The sequence below is a fragment of the Danio rerio genome, chromosome 2 (genome assembly GCF_052040795.2).
Source record: "Danio rerio strain M-AB ecotype USA chromosome 2, GRCz13ab, whole genome shotgun sequence".
NCBI classification, from domain to species: Eukaryota; Metazoa; Chordata; class Actinopteri; order Cypriniformes; family Danionidae; genus Danio; species Danio rerio.
The window spans coordinates 42,818,333-42,838,413 of record NC_141022.1 but is presented as its reverse complement, the minus strand read 5'-3'; the positions used below and the strand labels follow the sequence as shown (position 1 = coordinate 42,838,413).

Sequence of the window (20,081 nt, the reverse complement as noted above, 5' to 3'; positions counted from 1 at the left end):
ATTTGATTTAATCTAAATCGTAACAAGAATAACCACTCATTAAACCTGAGATATGTAGAAAAGCATTGAAAACAAGCAGATGAGTATGGGAAAAGCACACCTGTTTCACTCCTGAAAGAAAAGAAAGGGAAACTGAGTCTGCGCCAATAGCCTAGTCAGTGGTTAAGTTTGTCAACATATAGCACCATGGTGCTCATGGCGACCCGAGTTTGATTCCCGGCTCAAGGTCCTTTGCCAACCCTTCCCCGCTCCCAACTATTTCATATCAAGTCTCTGCACTCTATCCAATAAAGGTTAAAAATCCTGAAAACATAATTACATATAAAAAAGAATCTGAGAAACTGAAACAACGATTTTATGAGGCTCACCAACATTAGAAGCAGAAGAATGGAAAAAGATTTGTTGGTCCAAAATATATTAATATCTGCCACCACTTTTGGATAGTAGGGTCAGATTTTGGGAAAAACAACATCAAAGCATGGATTGAACCTGTCTTGAAGGTTCAGGCTGTTAGTATTGGCGTAATAGTGTGAGAGATTCTTAGCACGCTTTTGTCACAGATGGGTATTGAACCCAGGTCTCAGGCATGGAGACTGGTGAAATATACTACTGAGCCACAGGGGCAGTTGTGTTGGACCCAAATGAAACACTTAAAGTAAGGATCCATCGGGATCACAAGTCAAGGTAAGTCAACGTAGATTCTTTTTATGATGAGGTGGCAAAATAAACAAATAAGATTCTCCTCAGATGAGGTGTACAAAAGGTTTTAACAGCATAATAAACATTCAAAGAAAACTCCACGTTAGGAAATAACAAACAAACAACAAACAAACAGTAAGGCTGCAAGCAACAGGGAAAACAAAGGAGTCTAACTAGACGTACAGTAGATCAGGAGGTCATGTGATCAAGGCAAATTCACAGAGTAATGACTCAAAAACCAAGTGAAGAACAGAATAAAAACTGACAACGTAAATACTATGGCTGGTCACAGGTGATCAAAATTAAGTAAACAAGAACACATGAGGAAGAACTAAGGTATAGGAGCGAATATGGAGATCTCAAAGGCAACGAAGACAAAGTGCAGGATAGTGTAAACTTTGGGCATCTGCTCAACATGAGAGTATAGTTTAAATGCCATGGTCTACCAGAGTATTGTCTCTGACCATGTCCATGTGCACAGCGTACCCATCTTCCAAATCAATCAATCAATTAATCAATTAATAAATTAATCAATCAATCAATCAATCAATCAATCAATCAATCAATCAATACACACTCACTGGCCACTTTATTAGGAACACCTGTCTAACTGTTCGTTAACGCAAATTTAAAATCAGCCATGGCAGCAACTCAATGCATTTAGGCAAGTAGGCATGGTCAAGTTGATCTGCTGCAGTTCAACTGAGCATCAGAATAATGGAGAAAGGTGATTTAAGTGCCTTGTATCAACGGTTCAGGCTGGTGGTGGTGGCGTAATGTGTGTGGGATATTTTTTACGCACACTTTGGGCCCATTAGTATCAATTGAGCATACTTCCAGCAGAATAACTCTTCATGTAATAAAGCACAAATCATCTCAGACTGGTTTCTTGAACATGACATTAAGTTCACTGTACTCAAATGGACTTCACAGTCACCAGTTCTCACTCCAATAAAGCACCTTTGGGATGTGGTGGAACAGGAGATTTGCATTATGGATGTGCAGGCGATAAATCTGCAGCAACTGTGTGATGCTATCATGTCAATATGGACCAAAATCAAAGAGGAATATTTCCAGTACCTTGTTGAATCTATGCCACAAAGAATTAAGGCAGTTCTGAAGGCAAAAGACGGTCTAACCCAGTCTTGAGTAAGTAATAAAGGCTTAACTAGGTTATTTAAATTAATTTGGAAAGTTAGATTAACTAGGCAAATCACTGTATAACAATGGTTTGCTCTGCAGACAATAATAATAATTTTAAAAAATATTGTTTAAGGGGGCTAATAATATTGACCTTTCTACAGAAGAAAACAATATTATAGGAAATACCGTGAACAATTCCTTGCATTGTTAAACATAATTTGGAAAATATTTGAAAGACAAAGAAAAAAATCACAGGAGAGCTAATAATTTGGACTTCAACTGCATATATATATGTAAATATATGAACAGTTATAATGTAAATATATATATATATATATAAACTCTGATTTAACCAACCTACAAACACAGAGATTAGTTCATCTTCACTTAGTCATCTTTGGACCCATCAATCAGATTAAAAATCCTAATTTTAGCCAGTACCATTTTACTGAGGACTGTGAAAGTGGCATGTCTTCTTAAAGACCTACAACCCAAAATCTGGGAGAGCAAGTAAGTAGCATGTTGGTATTCAGCAGATGCTTTTATCCAAAGTGACTTACAATTTACTTATTAAGGGTTGCTCACGCTGACAGAGAGTAAATAAGGTTGCCAAGCTGTTCTCTTGGTTGCGAGGAGCTAGTATCCGTATCATAAGGAAAATCGCATCTCATCACAGCATGTTTGGATAGCACTGACCTTCAGTATCACAAACAGCCTTGGTTGTTCGCTTCCTCCAATCAGCAACTGAAAGTGACTGACTTCCAATTGCTTTGTCACTGCAAATCACTGTCAGTGTGAACGCCCTTTACAGGGTCAATTCTCCAGGAACGACCTGAGGTTAAGTGCTTCGCTCAAGGGCACAAAAGCTCATGTCTCATCCTATGAGGGATTCAAATGTATGAGCTGTCAGCTACTAGTCCGGGTCTTCAACTATATGCTACACAACTGTCACAGTGAGGAAACATATCATTGTTAGGCAGAAAATGTGTCTCCAAATGTTGCCATTTATTACCTCATGAAGCAATGGTCTATTCACATTTTACATCAATGCGTGCTCCACAATGTCATAAAGACATGAAAGTCATGTTAATAACTAATCCCCCTCATGTCACCCCAAACCTATGAGACCTTTATTCATCTTCAGAACACAAATTGAGATATTGATATGACTCTGACTCTGACAACTGTCATGAGATGTTCAAAGTTCAGAAAAAAAAAAAAAAACTGTGTCAAAATATTCTATGTGACTTTAGAGGGTAAATTGTAATCATACAAACATCCAAGAAAACTTTGGTAGAACATAAATCCTGTATAAAATGTTTTTTTGTTCGCAAGTGTCCTCTCTTCATCTGTGTCAGGTTCTGGTGCATGCTTACTATGGCAATATGATGCTTGCTTTTTGTGCTAATTGCTCTAATGTCATAACATTTTGCACCCTGATGACCTGATTAAATAGAAAAAAAAAATATTTATACATATATATATATATATTCAACACAAATTGTTCTTCAAGCTTCATATGATTATAGTTAAACCACTGAGGTCACGTGGAGTTTTTGTTTCCTCTTTGGACTTTGAACGTCTCACGAGCCTTTCTGTCTTTGAGAGAGCTCTCTGATTTCATCTAAACTATCTGAATTTGTGTTCTAAAGATGAATGAAGGTCTCAAGGGATCAGAATGACATTAGGGTGAGCAATTGATAGCAAAAGTTTCATTGTTGGGTGAACAAACCCCTTAATCATAAGCCACACACTTGATTGTTTTGCAAAGCATTGTGAATTAAAAGGACAGGATGTTTCTGTATAGGGATGTGACAACTCATCTGACTCACTATTCGATACACAATACCAATCCCACAATTCATGATTTATGTACAATTTTTTAACAAAATTATTTGAGACCAATTTAAGGTGAACAAGAGCCCTTTAATTTTTATTCAAATGCTGCACTTTTTTTAAATAAAATATTTTCTGTAATACCTAAATTGAAAATTTAAAACAACCAAAAAAAAAAAGGGAATAATAGAAACTAAAGAAGACTCTTTAATATAAACAAAAATACAACTTTCACTGCAGCTACATTACAAATTTAAAACAAAATTCAAATCAAAACCGAACACTACAAATTAAAAGAAGGCTCTTTTATACGAACAGGCTGTTTGAATTGAAGAGCAGAAATACATGCTGCAGAAATGTTAACCAAGCAACTGGCCTGTATTTCTCACTGACTGCAGGACAACTGTTTAACTCTAAATTACAAAAAAAAAAAAAAAGTTTAAATGTGTTTATCCTTAAAAACAAACAAGCAAAAAAAAAAAAAAAAAAAAAACTGAGCACTGGATGTATTTAAAATCAAAATTGACCGAAAGAAAATCAAGGAAGTGAGTGAATTTAAATACCTAGGTATCATTATAGACTCAAAGCTTAAGTTTGATGCCCCTATTAAAAATGTCTAAGACTATTAAGACTAATTTAAACTGCTTTCGTATGATAAGACCATATATACTGTATCTCTTAAAGCAGCGCAAATTTTTGTGCATGCTATGATATTATCACTTATGTCTGATTGTGCAATAATCTGGGGTCAAGCAACTCAGTCAGTTGTTAAGTCTGTAATGTCTCTTTACAAGCTAACTTTAAAAGTAATGGATAAGTAACCAATAAGATGGCACCATTGTCAAATTGTTAAAAATAAAAAGTTTTTGTTTTTAAAAACCATGTTTAAGTATGTATACATCGTCTTGGGCCTAAAGTAGTCTGTGAGTTGATTCATTAATTCATCAGTGATGGGGCAAAGACTAGAGGGGCAGTAAGTGGGAACTGCAGAATCCGCAGATGCAGAACCACTGTGGGTCAGTCATCCTTTTCTGTAAAAGGTTCACATCTATGGAATGTCATGCCTGTTATTTTTTTTAATGTAAAGCCTAACCAGGGAAGAGGGCTGCAAATTAGCTTTATGCTAAATGCCCTATGTGCACAACATCGGTTATCTTTGTATATCAATGTCAAGTGTATTGTCCCTGTTAAATAAAAAACAATTAAAAAATAGAAATAGAATATCTGTTCACTGGCATAAGCTGATGTCTATGCGCATTTACAATGTCCCCTACTGATGAAAAAACTCTTTCAATGGGCACTGAGATGGCTGGTTTGGAAAGAAAAACCTTTCCCAAACCAGAGAGCAGCATGTACAGAGGAGGCTAATAGGCCTTCGCCTCCAGGGGACTGACCACTGGCATAAAATACTGATTATAATATATGATATAATAAGCAAATTATTAAAATATGCATGAACTAAATTGTAAAAGATAAGGTAAAAAATTAACAATCTTATACCTATTTCTGTACCAGCACAGCTTTCTCTTTCAGTCTAAAAAACATCTTCACACTTTCTTATAAAAACATTTATGCACTGTGTGATCTCCGTAACGTTAGCTCTCGTCAGAGCAAGCGGAGCTGCCAATCCTTGGTCGGCGTGGTTTGGCCCATTAATAGTGTTTTGCATACAGACGTCTGTGACAGTAGTGTTTCACTGTGATGCATCATATTCATTGTTCTGTTAGTGTAAGTAAACGTCTTTTGTAGTATTTGCACACAGTTTTGCACACAGTTTGTCTGGCGTACCTCACAGCTGTAATTTTTACTCTGCCGCCCCACCTTTTTGTGCAGGTAAAACGAGTTTGCACCTGTAAACGTCACCCTCTCTGTTAAAAAAAATGTATTGCGATTCATTCAACATTTCTACCGGCTTGAATCGTCACATACAGTTACAGGTATTTGAATCTATTTTCAACTGACTCATGGTGAAAAATTACATTTCTATTTCTGTTTTTACATTATTTTACTGTACAGTAAAGTAAGCCTAAATATTATAAAAGGTCACTGGCTAAATGAGCATGTCACATATGAAAGTCTGGGTAGATTAGATGGCATACAAACAATCAGTTGTTATAATCAATGTGCTGGATGCATGAAATATGGGCAGGAATAAAGATCTTAGTAACTTTGACAAGAGCCAAGTTGTCATGGCAAGCTGACAGGTTTAGAGTTCCTCTGAAGCAGAGAGGCTTGTGACTTGCTCCCAGTCAGCAGTGGTGAGAATTTACTAACAGTGGTAAAAGGAGAAACAAACCACAAACTGGTGACAGGGTGTTTGGAGCCCAAGGCTCACAGATGGATGAGGGAAGCAAAGCCTATCCTATGTGACTGAGCCACAAGAATGTCTACTGTGGCACACAAAATTGTAATGATGGTTATGGAAGGAATGTAACAAAACACACAGTGCATCTCACTCTGCTGTGCTGCTTATGGGGCTGTGTACCCACAGATCAATCTGAGTGCCTCATGACAACCTCTGTCTACTGTATATAAAAAAAATAAATAAAAAAAAAATCCAATGGCAAACAATGGGACCTTGGACTAATTTACCTGGGTGATAAGGGCAAGCTGATGCAAGCAGTGTGATGCTCTGAACTACTTGAAAAGCTTGAGGCCGGCCACTAATTTGGATGTAAATTTGACACATACTACCTACATTGTAAAAAATGTTGGGTTCCACACAATTCCTTCATGTTGCCGCAATACAAATCGATTTTGTCAAATTATTATTTTTTTTTACAAATTTAAGTTGATTGAACATAAAACAATTAAATTGTCTCAAAAACTCCTTAAGAACCATGTAGTTAACTCATTTTTAAATAAGTAGTTTAAACAAGCAGCAAAATCATTTGTGAGCGTACTGTACATAGCATTAATACAGACAAGGTACACCCCTTTATTACAGTAGTGTTTCTGGTGGAAGTGGCCCCAGGTCATGCAGCCGCCACAACAAGTTCAGGTGAGAATTAAATCTGGACCCACCTCCATTTCACATTTCAAAAGTTTTAATTGTGTATATTAAGTTAAATGTGTGGATTTGCTACTTGGAATACACACGTTAAACTAATGTTGTTCGTTTTTTTATTGTCTTTTCAGAAATGTCTGAAATGAAACCAAAGGCAATATTTAAAGGTTTCCTATGGGATGTTGCTATCATGACATCCAGTCAGAGAATGACATTTACTATAATCCGTTGACATGCTTTGTCTAATGCCGAGTTCAGACTGCACAAAGTAGTGGTGTCACAGATGTTTTCACACTGCATGACTGTCTGGGGTTGCATTTCGTCACTGCTGTGTTTACACTGTAGGATGGATTGGTGACAGAGGGTTTCACACTGGATGAGTTTATTATAGGAAAAATCGCCGACAACGTTGTCTCAGTCCGCAAACTGCAACTCACAAGCAAACTGCATCTCACAACCACACACATGCGAGAAGTTACTGTACATGGAAAGCGAGGTCACGTAGCATATCTTTATTAGTATATCCTTTGTTATTAACTAGATAATGAGAAAGATACCTTTGGTGGGGTAAAACAAGTACTTATTTTACTTAGCTGGTTTTTAAGGGAATTAGCAATTTCTCATATTTTTTTTTTCTTTTTTGACTTGGTTGTGATATTGCTTAGATGACACGTTAAAAAGACACAGGTGCTGCTGCCAAATTTCCACTTTTTTTCTTAATTTCTTGGGTCCAAATAGACCTCCAGCTGGCCTGCAGATACTTGTACTAACGAATGCTGCTCTCTCATTGGCGGTAGGTAATTGTGATGTTATTTTCAATCAGAACACATTTCACATGGCATGATTTGAATGGGCAACAGCTCCAGATATTAAACATGACAAATATCTCACAGATGCCAGTGACTAATCTGCGATTATCTTAGATCGTATGTTTTTTTCTAATCAAATCCACTGCAAATCTTTATTTTAGGGTATTGAAGGAATGCGAACATATAATATTAATTGGTAATATAATTGCTTTTCTCTGATTTGGTTGTTGCCTAATGTCCATTGTGTTAAATAGTTGCCCTAGGTCTCACCCAATTGCTCATTGACCAGATCATTGCCACAATTTGCAGGCCAACACTGAGATCTAAAAGTTGTCCCAATCTATCATTACCTTAAGTCTAAATATGCTGTTAAAATCACTTGCTTCCACATGAAAATGTTTCAAAAAACACGTTTTTATATGTTTAACTTGTGTTTCACGTCATTTAAACGTGAAACTGTATGTATGTAATGCTCATAAGAGGCTCAAATGTCTTTTCTGTAAGGGTACAGAATTCAAGGCTGCATACAACCCTGCAAGCACAGGATGTCAACATGATGTCATATTGACCTTGTACCCCAACATATGCTAGCGTAATGGGGACGTTTGATTTTGTTTGGAAATGAAAATCGGGTTGACATCAGAACCCAACATCAGGCCGACGTCAATATCCAACATTCAACATAAAATCAACCAAATATCATGGTGGACATCACCACTATATCGTCTGCCAGACACTGGATTTTGGTCATTTTCCAACACAACCTAAAATCAACCAAATATCAACATAATTTGACATTGTTATTGGACGTCAAACTAACGTCCTTAGATGCTGGCTAGACATTGAATTTTGGTCACCTAATGTCACGACCTAAATCTAACCTAATATTAACATCTTTTGATGTTGTGTGCCTGCTGAGAAATGTCTAAAAAACCATAAAGCTACAATATTAAAATAGACAACACAGCCCCACTTTAAAGCAGTGGTTTAGTCCCGAAAGCTACAAAATGCTCTCCCACAGCCAAATTTCGCACACACAGCTTATCTTATCAAACCATCTGTGAAAAATTGTGGGGCTCGCAGGCATTTGGACCACGACCAAAACCTTCTATACACTCCGGAGTCCTACTTACAGTAATTGATCCCGACTATTGATCAAAGACCTCTCAGCCAACAACCTGTTCTGCGTATTTGAAAAGGACAAAAAAAAAGTATTTTGACGAAATGCGAGTGGTGTTGACTTCATAGACTCGCATCCAACTTTTTTTTTTTTTTTTTATCAGGTTCCACTTATAGCAGCTCAGAAAGGTCTGAGATGTTGCATGTGTGCCAGTGCACGTCTGGATGAGAGAATGTGTATGTGCGTGTAATTTGCGGTTAAGGATTAGTGTGGGCGAAGGACTATCATTATGTTCCCTGCGAGAGGTCATTGCTGTGGAGAGCTTTTCATACTGATTACACGTGTCTCACCTCGACTCTCTGTTCCCCTTGGCAGGCGTTGAAAGCCATGGTGACACACGCGTACAGTTCGTTTAGTGCTCTCAATCAAGAGATTAGTCCGCACTCTCCGTTAGCCAAGGGAAATGCTGAAAATATGAGAAAATCAAGGTGTTTCCAAACAAAAACTAGGCTGATTATGAAGCAAATAAGCGCTGGGAGAGAAAACGTGAGCGCTGTCTTTTGCGTCGGCTTTCCAATTTGTCCTTCTGATAATAATCATTTCACCAGTGACAGATCACTCATCGCAACAGAAAGATCAGTCACACGGATAATGAATAATTCAGAAACAGGTAATTGAAAATTATACAGAGCGAACTTCACTTCACAAGTGATTACTATAAATGGAGCCCGATCCGTGTGGCATTTTTCCCGTCCTGTTTATCCAAGGGCTGCATGTGAAGTTGACATGAATGTGTGGCTCACCTGTTCCAGTCTCCAGTGAAATTCGGCCGGTCTGAAGGAGTCCAGCTGAATGAAGTCGCGCCTCAGAAGAAACACCAGACGGCAGTTGTGGACATACAGAGAATAATGATGTCTGTTCATCTCTGCGAAAAGAAAACACAGAGAAGCATTATTGTACATGCGTCAAATACTAATTTTATAGGTGACATAGATTATTTTTAGAACTGCTAAAAGGATTTTCTACAAATCACTCTGAATGGTTGGCAAAGTAAGAGGTAGATGTTGATTTAAGATTTCCATTTATAGATTATAGAAGGAACGTATGGACACAGAAGGAATTTAACAAGTACTGCTCTGCAGAAAAACCAAATGAAGTCATTTTTAAGCTTGGAATGGACTGACTAATTTAGGCAAAATCTAGGCATTTCTTAAAATGTGAAGTTTGAAAGCTGTAATTTTATAATGACTAAGGCTTTTATTTCAGCAGGAACCTATTAAATTGGCCAAAATCCACAGTTAACACTTTTAAATAGTCAGAAAAAGAACATTCTATTGTTAATCAAAATGTTCTTGTGAATTTGGTAAGAGAATGATTTCTGACAGATCATGTGAAACTGTTTAATAAATTAGATTTTACTTTGAATACATTTCTATATTTTTTACACTTCAGTTACCTTTGCTTGAACTTGATCACTGGAGGTTTATTTACTATATTTTGAGCAAATCTCAAAATAAATTAACATTTCTAATTATAATTTTATCATTATAATGTTATGATGTCTAAATTTACTTTCAGTATTTAAAATTATTAAAAGTGAATATTTTATTTTATTTTTTAGATAAATTCTGTAATCCTTAAATGTCTCATTATTTAACAGCTACCATTAAATAATATATTAAGTTAAATGCACTAATAATAATGAAAATTCATTCACTTTAATTTATTCACTTTACTAATTTTAGTTAAAATGTTTGTTCATTTTAGTTTACATTGCAACAAGTAATGCTAACTAATCTTCTCTTTTTGACACTACATATCTGTTACTAAGATTAAAATAATCTAAGATTTAAAAAGGTGTTACTGAGATTTATAATATCAGCCATCAATAACACGACAACAATAACAAACTTGTAAAAATGTTATCAGCCAGAATTTTGTCATCTTAAGATAGGGACTATTGACTAAATCAACTACTGCCAATAAAACAACCTTAAAAAAACTAATTTTGACCCACATTAGGTGGCATTACCCAAGCAGTCATGAGGGTCAATATGTATAGAATAAGACAATTTTTTAGCCAGGATATTTTAGATAAATAAAAAAAATATTGAGAAATTCACCTTTAAAGATATTTAGAAAAGCCTAATTAAGTTAATAGCTATGCAAATCTCCAAATAAATGAACTTTTCTAAAATGTTGCATTATAATGTCGATGCCTAAATTGACTTTTGGCATTAAAAATGATTAAATGTTTAGTGTTTATTTTTAGTATATATTTCGTTTTTTTAACTAAATTAATAAATAAAAATAATAAAAGAAATAAATTCTGTGATACTTTATAATGCGGTCCCATTTTTTAACAGCCAACATATGTTAATATATTAAGTTATGAAATAATGAACTAATAATAATGAAAATTTATTCGCTTTAGTTATTCACTTCAGTTTACAGTGCAACAACTAATGTAAACTTATATTAATGTTTAACCCAACGTTTCTGTAACTGAGATTAAAAAAATCTAAATAAAAAAAGTAAAAATAAAAAAAGATTTATAAAAGCGTTACAGGGATTTTTAATATCAGCTATAAATAACATGACAATGATAACAAACTTGTAAAAATATTATCAGCCAGGTTTTTTTTTTTTTTTCATCTCAGTCAATTGGTTAGAGCTGGTAGACCACATTGGTCAAGATGGTGATAGCTATTGATAAAAAATCATAAATCATCATGAGTGTCAATGAAAATTTAGATTTAGATTATAGATTAAGATTTTCAACATCTAAATATTTCCATTGATGAATGATTTCGTAGAATAGGACAAAATAACTATTTGAAAATTTGGAATATGAGGGTTCAAAAAACAATAATATTGAGAAATTGACCTTTAAAGACGTTCTTAGTTTTTCACAACACATACTGCTAATAAAAAATAAGCATTGAGACATTTACAATAGAATATTTATGAAATCTATCCATGAAACACAATCTTTATGTAATATCCTAATCATTTTGGCATAAAATACAGGAAAAACTATAATTTTGGGTCATGCAATGTACTTTATTACCAGAAACATATACGTACAATATATGACTGGTTTGTGGTCCATGGTCAGTAATTTTCAACCAAGTGTCAAGCAACTACAAAGTTACATCCTAACAAAATGTGCAAGAAAGAGTTGTCACTCAATCTAAGACTCATCTTAAAGCCTTTCTTCACCCATTGATATTGACATGTTCTCCTGTCCATCACTTGTCTTCTCTCAAAGCAAGTCCGAACTGTGCGCTCTTTCTCAGAAAGCTCTCATTGATCAAGGTGGCAGCCACAGCTTCTCAGTATGGCGGCCCTCTTGCTTCACCTCAGCGCTGCCCGATGTCTCTCATGCGACTGCTTTTAGTGCGCGTTGAATTGATTAAGTCTCACACCCACTCAACATGACGCCTGGGATCAATGAACTCGAAAGAGTCCTGCCAAGCAGTCGGCCTCCATCAGGGCCACTCGGTCTCAGAGAACTGCCCGCTGACAGTCCTGCTGCATTTCTTCCTGGCCAGAGTTTTCCTTTAACCTCAGGAGAATTGTGTTTTGAAGCACTCTTTAATCCAGATCTAATCCATAGTCTTAATCTCTCTTCCTAATGCTGCCGGGCATCGGCTGCTGCTGATAAAACTTTCCGCAGGTTTCTCTGACACATCCACAGCACTAATCTTTTCATTTATATCAACAGATCATCTTGTGTGGAACACAAAACCAGGAAACTACAGGTGGTATCGTGTTTTAGCACTGTTTCAGAGGCGTTCAAACAGAAAGCACTATTCCTTTCTGTTAAACAATGCAGTGTTCTTGTTTAACAAAGAAGCAACATTCACAAGTTAACAAAGGAAACCATCAAATAGTTGCTACTGTAAACAAAAGAGAATTGTTTGAAAAAAAGGGAATTGTGTGTGCTAACTGCACTGTTTATTTTATCACCTAAATCAATTCTGCGGTTTGTATGTGTTTTTTAAATGCCTAATTTGTATGTGTTTTGCAAAGAGAATGACAAAAATTTAAAGACAAAATAGGGAATTAAATTTTAAGTGGCATTTGCAAGAAAATTTCATTCATATCACTGAATTTCAGCTCATAATATAGCTTGGGTCATTCTGACATTTAGTGTTACTTGTATATGAAAAAATTAGGTCAACTATTTGTTTGGTCAATCTGTTAAATCACGATTGAAAGCAAAGCACATTATTCTGTTGTGGATTTGGCCAATATATTATTCCAGAATGTACTGTTATGTAGAAATCATTACAAAAAAATCCTGACGTATACATTAAAGGCTGAACGACTTCAGATTTTTGGTGGTTTATGTTAACCTAATCGCTGGTTACAGATATTTTGTAACACTGTTTAACAGTTCATAACTCGTTGTAAAAACAATTCATCATTACCAATTACTACTTTTGTGGAAAACGAATGCATTATCAACAGTTTTCAGTTAACATTAGCTAATAATGCAACATTAGCACATGGGCTAATTTTAGTGCAAAATAAATGTCATCATGGCTTGCACTGCTAAAAGTAATAGTGCATAAAAATATATATTTAGGTAAAAGGTGATGCATACATCGTTAGCACAGTAATGTAAGCACAACATAATGAAAGAAAGATTCTGAGTCCTGCCCAAACACAGATTTTAACTTGACGGTCAGAAAAAAGCTGCTCAAAATCTGACCCGCAACTTTTTCATGGTTACTGCTCATCTCAGTTTACATTTACATTTAGTCATTTAGCAGACGCTTTTATCCAAAGCGACTTACAAATGAGGACAAGGAAGCAATTTACACAACCAAGAGCAACAATGAATAAGTGCTACAGGCAAGTTTCAGGTCTGTAAAGTCTAAGAAGGGAAGTATTAGTAGTATTAGTATTTTTTATTTTTTTTTGTACAGTTAGTGTGATATCCAGAGAGGCAATTGCAGATCAGGAATTGTAGTGGAGACTAAATAGTTGGGTTTTTAGTCGTTTCTTGAAAGTAGCGAGTGACTGCTGTTCTGATGCAGTTAGGGAGTTCATTCCACCAACTGGGCAGATTGAGCGTGAGCGTTCGCGAAAGTGATTTCTTCCCTCTTTGGGATGGAACCACGAGGCGACGTTCATTCACAGAACGCAAGTTTCTGGAGGGCACATAGATCTGCAGAAGCGAGAGCAGATGAGAAGGAGCAAGGCCAGAAGTCACTTTGTAGGCAAACATCAGAGCTTTGAATTTGATGCGAGCAGCAACTGGCAGCCAGTGCAAACGGACCAGCAGCAGAGTGACATGTGCTCGTTTAGGTTCATTGAAGACCACTCGTGCTGCTGCATTCTGGAGCAGTTGAAGAGGCTTGATAGAGCTAGCTGGAAGCCCAGCTAGTAGAGAGTTGCAGTAATCCAGTTTGGAGAGAACAAGAGCTTGAACAACGAGTTGAGCTGCATGTTCAGATAAGAAGGGTCGGATCTTTCTGATGTTATAGAGTGCGAATCTGCACGATCGAGCAGTTCTAGAAATGTGGTCAGAAAAGTTTAGTTGGTCATCAATCGTTACTCCTAGGCTTTTCCCCATTTTGGATGCAGTAATGGTTGCAAATAAATAAATAGTTAAATTGTTAAATAGTTATCAGAAGTTTCCTCACACCGGGTGTATCTTCACCGCGCTCACCTCAATGTTTACACATGCGACTGTGCGATTGAGGTTTTTGTGCGTTTCATGGTTCATTCACAAAACAAGTCAGCCTTAAACGCCACATAGGACAATAAGCTAATCACACCGTTTACGTGTGTCGTAAACGTGATTGGCCATCATCTGCTCATGGGTATTTGCATGACGTGATCTAACTGGCTGACACCTGTTTGACGATTTAAAGTTCACTCAAAGTTCACGTGAATCTTTGATGCTGACATAAAATTACATTTAAAAATACATTTAAATTAATTCCAATAATGCAAGAGTAGTTTTATTTGTTGAACCTATATTTCGTGTGTAAAGCTGCCATGTAGTTCAGGTCAAAATACCCATGATCTGCGTAGCGCGAGTCGATGTCAATCAAACAGCGGCAGAGAATTAAAGTCCACCAGTCGACTATTCGGTGCAACCCCTAGTATACATGAGTATTAACATATGAAATGTTGTGGTATTATAGACTGAATTCACGCGGCCGCAATTTTTAAAAGCAAAATAGAGGCTGTGGTGGTAAGAAACCCGGAAGTATCGTTGGGGGTTACATAGAAACGTTGTGTAGCTGGCTGTATATCTCATCAGCGAAGAGAAAGTGACACAAATTTATCATTTCACCGCCTTCCAAGTGACCCGAAGGTCCTATCGAAATGAATGGTGAAAATAAAAAGGGATATCAGAGCTCATTTTCAGCTAAGTTAAGGGAAATGGCACTAGTTAGCTAACGTTTTCTTTCCCCAACACACGTTTTATATGCCATTTATCAAACTCAAGTTAATGAACTGATTCTTTCACTATAATAGACTTGACACGATACTGAATTAAAAGAAGAAAACGTCAATTTCCCGCTAACATTTAAGTTACTGTTTGATGGCTTTCTTAAAACAGCACTGATTTGCCATTGTGTTCACATGCTCAACAGAAATGATTGCCATTGGCCGAGAAGGTCATCAGTTAACCCTCCGCTGTATACAGAGTACAAACACAGACGAGTGATCTGCTTGATGACTTGACTGATCTTCACAGCTGCTTCACGCTCCATTGTCCATGTATCTATGTTTGCACTGGGTGAAGAGCGGTAAACTGATGAGCACTGGTGAATACTATGGTAAATCAGCACTGTCTATGAACACGCTCAGCGGCGCTTGAATTTTAGCGAGAAATGGACGTTTTTATAACTTTAGTACCGGGACAACACTATTACAGACAACACGAGGATGTGCTACAGAGGACTGCAGTGTTTTATCACTCACCGGGTTACATAGACTGAAGCAGGAAAGCGTCCCCACAGTGTTTATCTAGTGCTATGATCTTAAGCCTGGGAGGACACTTGAGCATATTACTCTTAAAGAGATTGTGATGTTGTTTGATGCTAAATTGCTTTTAATTGTTTAAATTAAACTTTCTGAATGAAATTTAAGTGATGTTTACACCATTTCTGCATTGTGATATCTCTGCAACAGCTGGATGTTTGTAGTCCTCTGCATGTTACTGCAATGTTTACAGTGCTGGTCCTATATGTGGCGTGTGTGTGTTGTTGCACTAGATTATTGGTTCCTTTTTTTTATTATCGGAAGGGTATTTTATTTTGAAAGGCGGTTTAAAGGAAATAGACATGACAAACAATTAATTACTTTCCTTTTACTTCAATATTTTGCATTCTTCCTATTTCAGTGTTTAAAGTTTCGATAGTGTTCTCTTTACATCCATGTGAAAAATAATATAGGTATTTATAAGTGAGTATGACCGCGTAGGCACGAGATTATAGCTGACGTAGTTTCCGGTGCGCGCTCACTTTGTGAGATGGCGTCCAACAGGGACATCCAATACATATACATCCGGGTTTCTTCCCACCACAGCCTCGCTTTGTTTCTTTAAAAAGGCGGCCGCGTGAAATAAGCGTACATCTTGAACATATCAAATGATAGTGAAACTCGTGTGAAAAGTGTTTTTTTTTTCTTTCAATGGGTGAAGCCAGTGTAATCTATGTAGTTTGTTTATGTGATCACATGATTCATAATTATCAGGAATACGAATAAAGAGATCTGTTGTCTTCAATTATTGAGAGTTGTGCACTTTAATATATTATAGACTTTGATATTTGTGTTGTTTACTAAATTTATATTCATTCATTCATTTTCTTGTCGGCTTAGTTCCTTTATTAATCCGGGGTCGCCACAGCAGAATGAACCGCTTACTTATCCAGCAAGTTTTTACGCAGCGGATGCCCTTCCAGCTGCAACCCATCTCTGGGAAACATCCATACACACATTCACACACACACTCATACACTACGGACAATTTAGCCTACCCAATTCACCTGTACCGCATGTCTTTGGACTGTGGGGGAAACCGGAGCACCCGGAGGAAACCCACGCGAAGGCAGGGGGAACATGCAAACTCCACACAGAAACACCAACTGAGCCGAGGTTCGAACCAGCAACCCAGCGACCTTCTTGCTGTGAGGCGTCAGCACTACCTACTGCGCCACTGCCTCAACCTACTAAATATATATTAAATAATGATATTTAATCATATTTTTGAGGATATTATTGTGTAGTTACTTTTTCTTAATTTTCATAAGCTGAACATTTTTGCATAAATTTTTTTTTTTTTTTTTTTTTTTTGAATAGCTGTATAAAATAGACATCATATGTGTAATTGCACCTGTTACCCTGCCGGTGACATCCCACACAACCTGCTCTTAGATGGGATGGAACACACGGGAGTCAGTTGCTCTAAAAAAGAGGCTAAAGACCATGGCCTCTAGTGTCTGTCTCTACAGCACCATTTTGGGTTGAGCGGAGTGAGGTTTACCTGTACAGCATTTCGCTGGCTAGCCTCAGTTACGCGCCTACATGGTAATACTGTATATGGCCATTGTTTTTTTTATCAAACAATATTTTCAAGCATCATCCCTTAATGAGTATATTTGGACTTTTAAGACTGTTTTTAAATGTAATACTTTGTTACAGTGAAAAAAAAAACTCTTTTCAAAACTTAAAAAAGACCTAAACCTAACGAGAAAAGAAGAATGTGCCTTTATACACTTATCCACCACTTAATCAAAGGCCATGGCCCTCTTAAAGGCTTATTCAGTCTTCATAACTCACCAGTTTTATCTGAATTACAGAGCAACGTCTCCTTCTCAGCTCTAAGTCCAGGACTCGGCCCATGCTTCATCCATGTTGCTATGGTGAACTGATCTGTCAGGTTCTGTGGCACAACCCAATCTGGGATGTTGGCCGCCTGTCGTCCATCAAATCGGAAGATGAGGTCACTGTCTCGGCCACTGTCTGTCAGCAGGGATGCCGTCCAATTGGTGGATGTGCTAGGAGCCGGGAGAAGGTCTGTGCTGCCCGAGGCTGCTCCTGCAGAGATAAAAGCACTGAGGTTAGTTCAGGTTACTTCAAGAGGCAGTGATGAAAAATTACAAGCTGTCTGTCATAAAGAGTTAAAATCATGTTAGTTGCCCTGGCATTCAAATATACTGTGCATACAGCACACTTCAAATCAAATTAGAGATGAAAAGCAAATAACATTTGGTTCCAGGACCCACATTCAACCCTGACTGAAATGTCATTTCTGAAAGCAAACGTCTCATTATGAAACTCACTGCTGTCAGAGTCGCGGCCTAGCAACACTCGATAAGCTAGGGTGCTTACGTGGGGAAAGAGAGTTTGAGTTTGTGCTTGAAAAGCATATGTCCTAATTAAATCCGTAAAAATATTTCTTGTTTTTAATAAACTTTCACATTTTATTACATTTAATCAGCGAGCGTTATGGCTAAGTATTTACTACACTACTGTGCCTGACAAAAGTCTTGTTGTCTATCCCAGTTTTAAGAGCAACAAATAATAACTTCTTGTTGATCATTTGGAAAAGTGTTAAAAGGTAGACTTTTTTTAGATGAATCATCTGTTGAACTGCATCCCAATCTTCACAAATACTGCGGACCCAATTGTCTCATAGAAATCAGTCAAGTTTGGTGAAGGAAAAATCATGGTTTGGGGTCACATTCAGTATGGGGGCGTGCGAGAGATATGCAGGGAAGATGGCAACATCAACAGCCTGGGGTATCTAGACATCTGTGCTGCCCATTACATTACAAATCACAGGAGAGAGCAAATTATTCAGCAGGACAGCTCTCCTCATTCTTCAGCCTCCACATCAAAGTTCCTGAAAGCAAAGAAGGTCAAGGTACTGCAGGATTGGCCAGTCCAGTCACCAGAGATGAACCTTATTAAGCATGGCTGAGGTTAGATGAAGGAGGAGGCATTGAAGATGAATCCAAAGAATCTTGATGAACTCTGGGAGTCCTGCAAGAACGCTTTCTTTGCCATTCCAGATGACTTTATTAATAAGTCAGTGCAGAGATGTATGGATGCAGTTGTCCAAGCTCATAGAAGTCATCAACTCTTTTTCCACTACACCATGATATTATATTCTATAATGTACATTATTTATGTACAAGACTTTTGTCTAAGCAAAGTCAGACCTTATGGTCCTAATTAAATAATTAAAAGTCAAGGTATGATAATTATTATTATTATTATTATTATTTTTTTTTTTGTAATATAAGTGTAATCTAGAGGCCTTTGCCTTTCATATAAGCCCCTTCTGATACCAAATGATCATCTAGAAGTCATGTTGTTGTTGTTATTTGTTGTTCCTAAAACTTTGATAGGCAACTTTTGTCAGGTACTGTTCTTAAAAATGCACCAATACTACTGCTTTTGAGTTTTTTTAATTAAAGCTTTTCAGCAATAAAGTAGTTATATAGATCATAAAGCTCCTATTTATAATTTGACTTAGAGCATTTCTGGGATGTGAACTCCAGTAAAACAGCATCCGTTGAACCAGAGAGAAGATCCTTACCCTGTGCACTTCTTCTGGAATCCACCACTGACACTCTTCTTACTGTACTGTGTTTGATTTTAATAATGCACTAGTAAATGCTGAACTGTGAATAATACATGCTCTACAAGCATTGCTCATTGTGTGTTCATGTTAGTAAATACATTACCTAACATCAATGTCCCGCATTGTAAAGTGTTAACGACTCTTCTCTCATAAAAGGTAAAATACAAAACTTTGAGATATATTTGTATGCACACTCTCTTTGAGGACAAGTCTAGTACAGATGCCCTAAATATGCAAGAGCAGCGCCACCTATCAATCATTGATTAGCCTCCTGTCGTCCTCCCTCCCTCTCGAGCTCACTCATGCCTTTCTGTACGTGTTTTATTTGGGAGTACAGGAGGATATTGAATCTTTTTCCCCCACTCAGGGGTGACAGGACGGCCAGCACAGAGGGACAGAATGAGCGATGAGCAGCGCCGATGTCAGAGCAGCGTGTTCTCATTCCACAGCTTCACATCACTCACTTCGCCACCGGCCCAAAGAGAGACAGAAACCAGAGAGAATATGGCAGCCGCTCTGCTTTTAAGCTATGCAATATTTATTTCTGCCAATCGATATTGGACGATAAATTCAGCGTCGGGCTCCAAGCGAGCATCTGAGCTCTTCTGAGAGAAACCATTTCCAGAAATACCGCCAACGTGCAGGTCAATGAGATTACATTACGCAAGCAATTTCTAGCGCTACGTGAGTCTCAGTGGCAGCCCTTGTCATCAAATGTCCAGTCAGGAATACACAGAAAATGTCAACCTTTCAAGGTTGTGCGCAAATGGTTACACACTGGGAGTTTGCAATTTTCATAATGCATAATTTAATTCTTTTAAAAATATTTGCCATATGCTGTTTAGC

The 20,081-nt window shown here is 37.1% G+C and overlaps 1 protein-coding gene across 4 annotated transcripts in view; it reads right to left on the bottom strand.

The window, feature by feature from the left end:
• Positions 1 to 20,081, bottom strand: part of clstn2a (calsyntenin 2a) — a 426,908-nt gene that overhangs the window by 88,272 nt on the left and 318,555 nt on the right. For all 4 annotated transcript variants that reach the window (XR_015477404.1, XR_015477405.1, XM_087238498.1 and 1 more), the window contains 2 exon segments: positions 17,426 to 17,683; positions 9,418 to 9,539 (listed from right to left, as the gene is read on the bottom strand). Coding sequence is in view for 2 of the 4 variants with exons in the window: in XM_087238498.1 (XP_087094624.1) it covers positions 9,418 to 9,539; positions 17,426 to 17,683 (380 nt within the window). In the remaining 2 variants the exon portion in view is untranslated.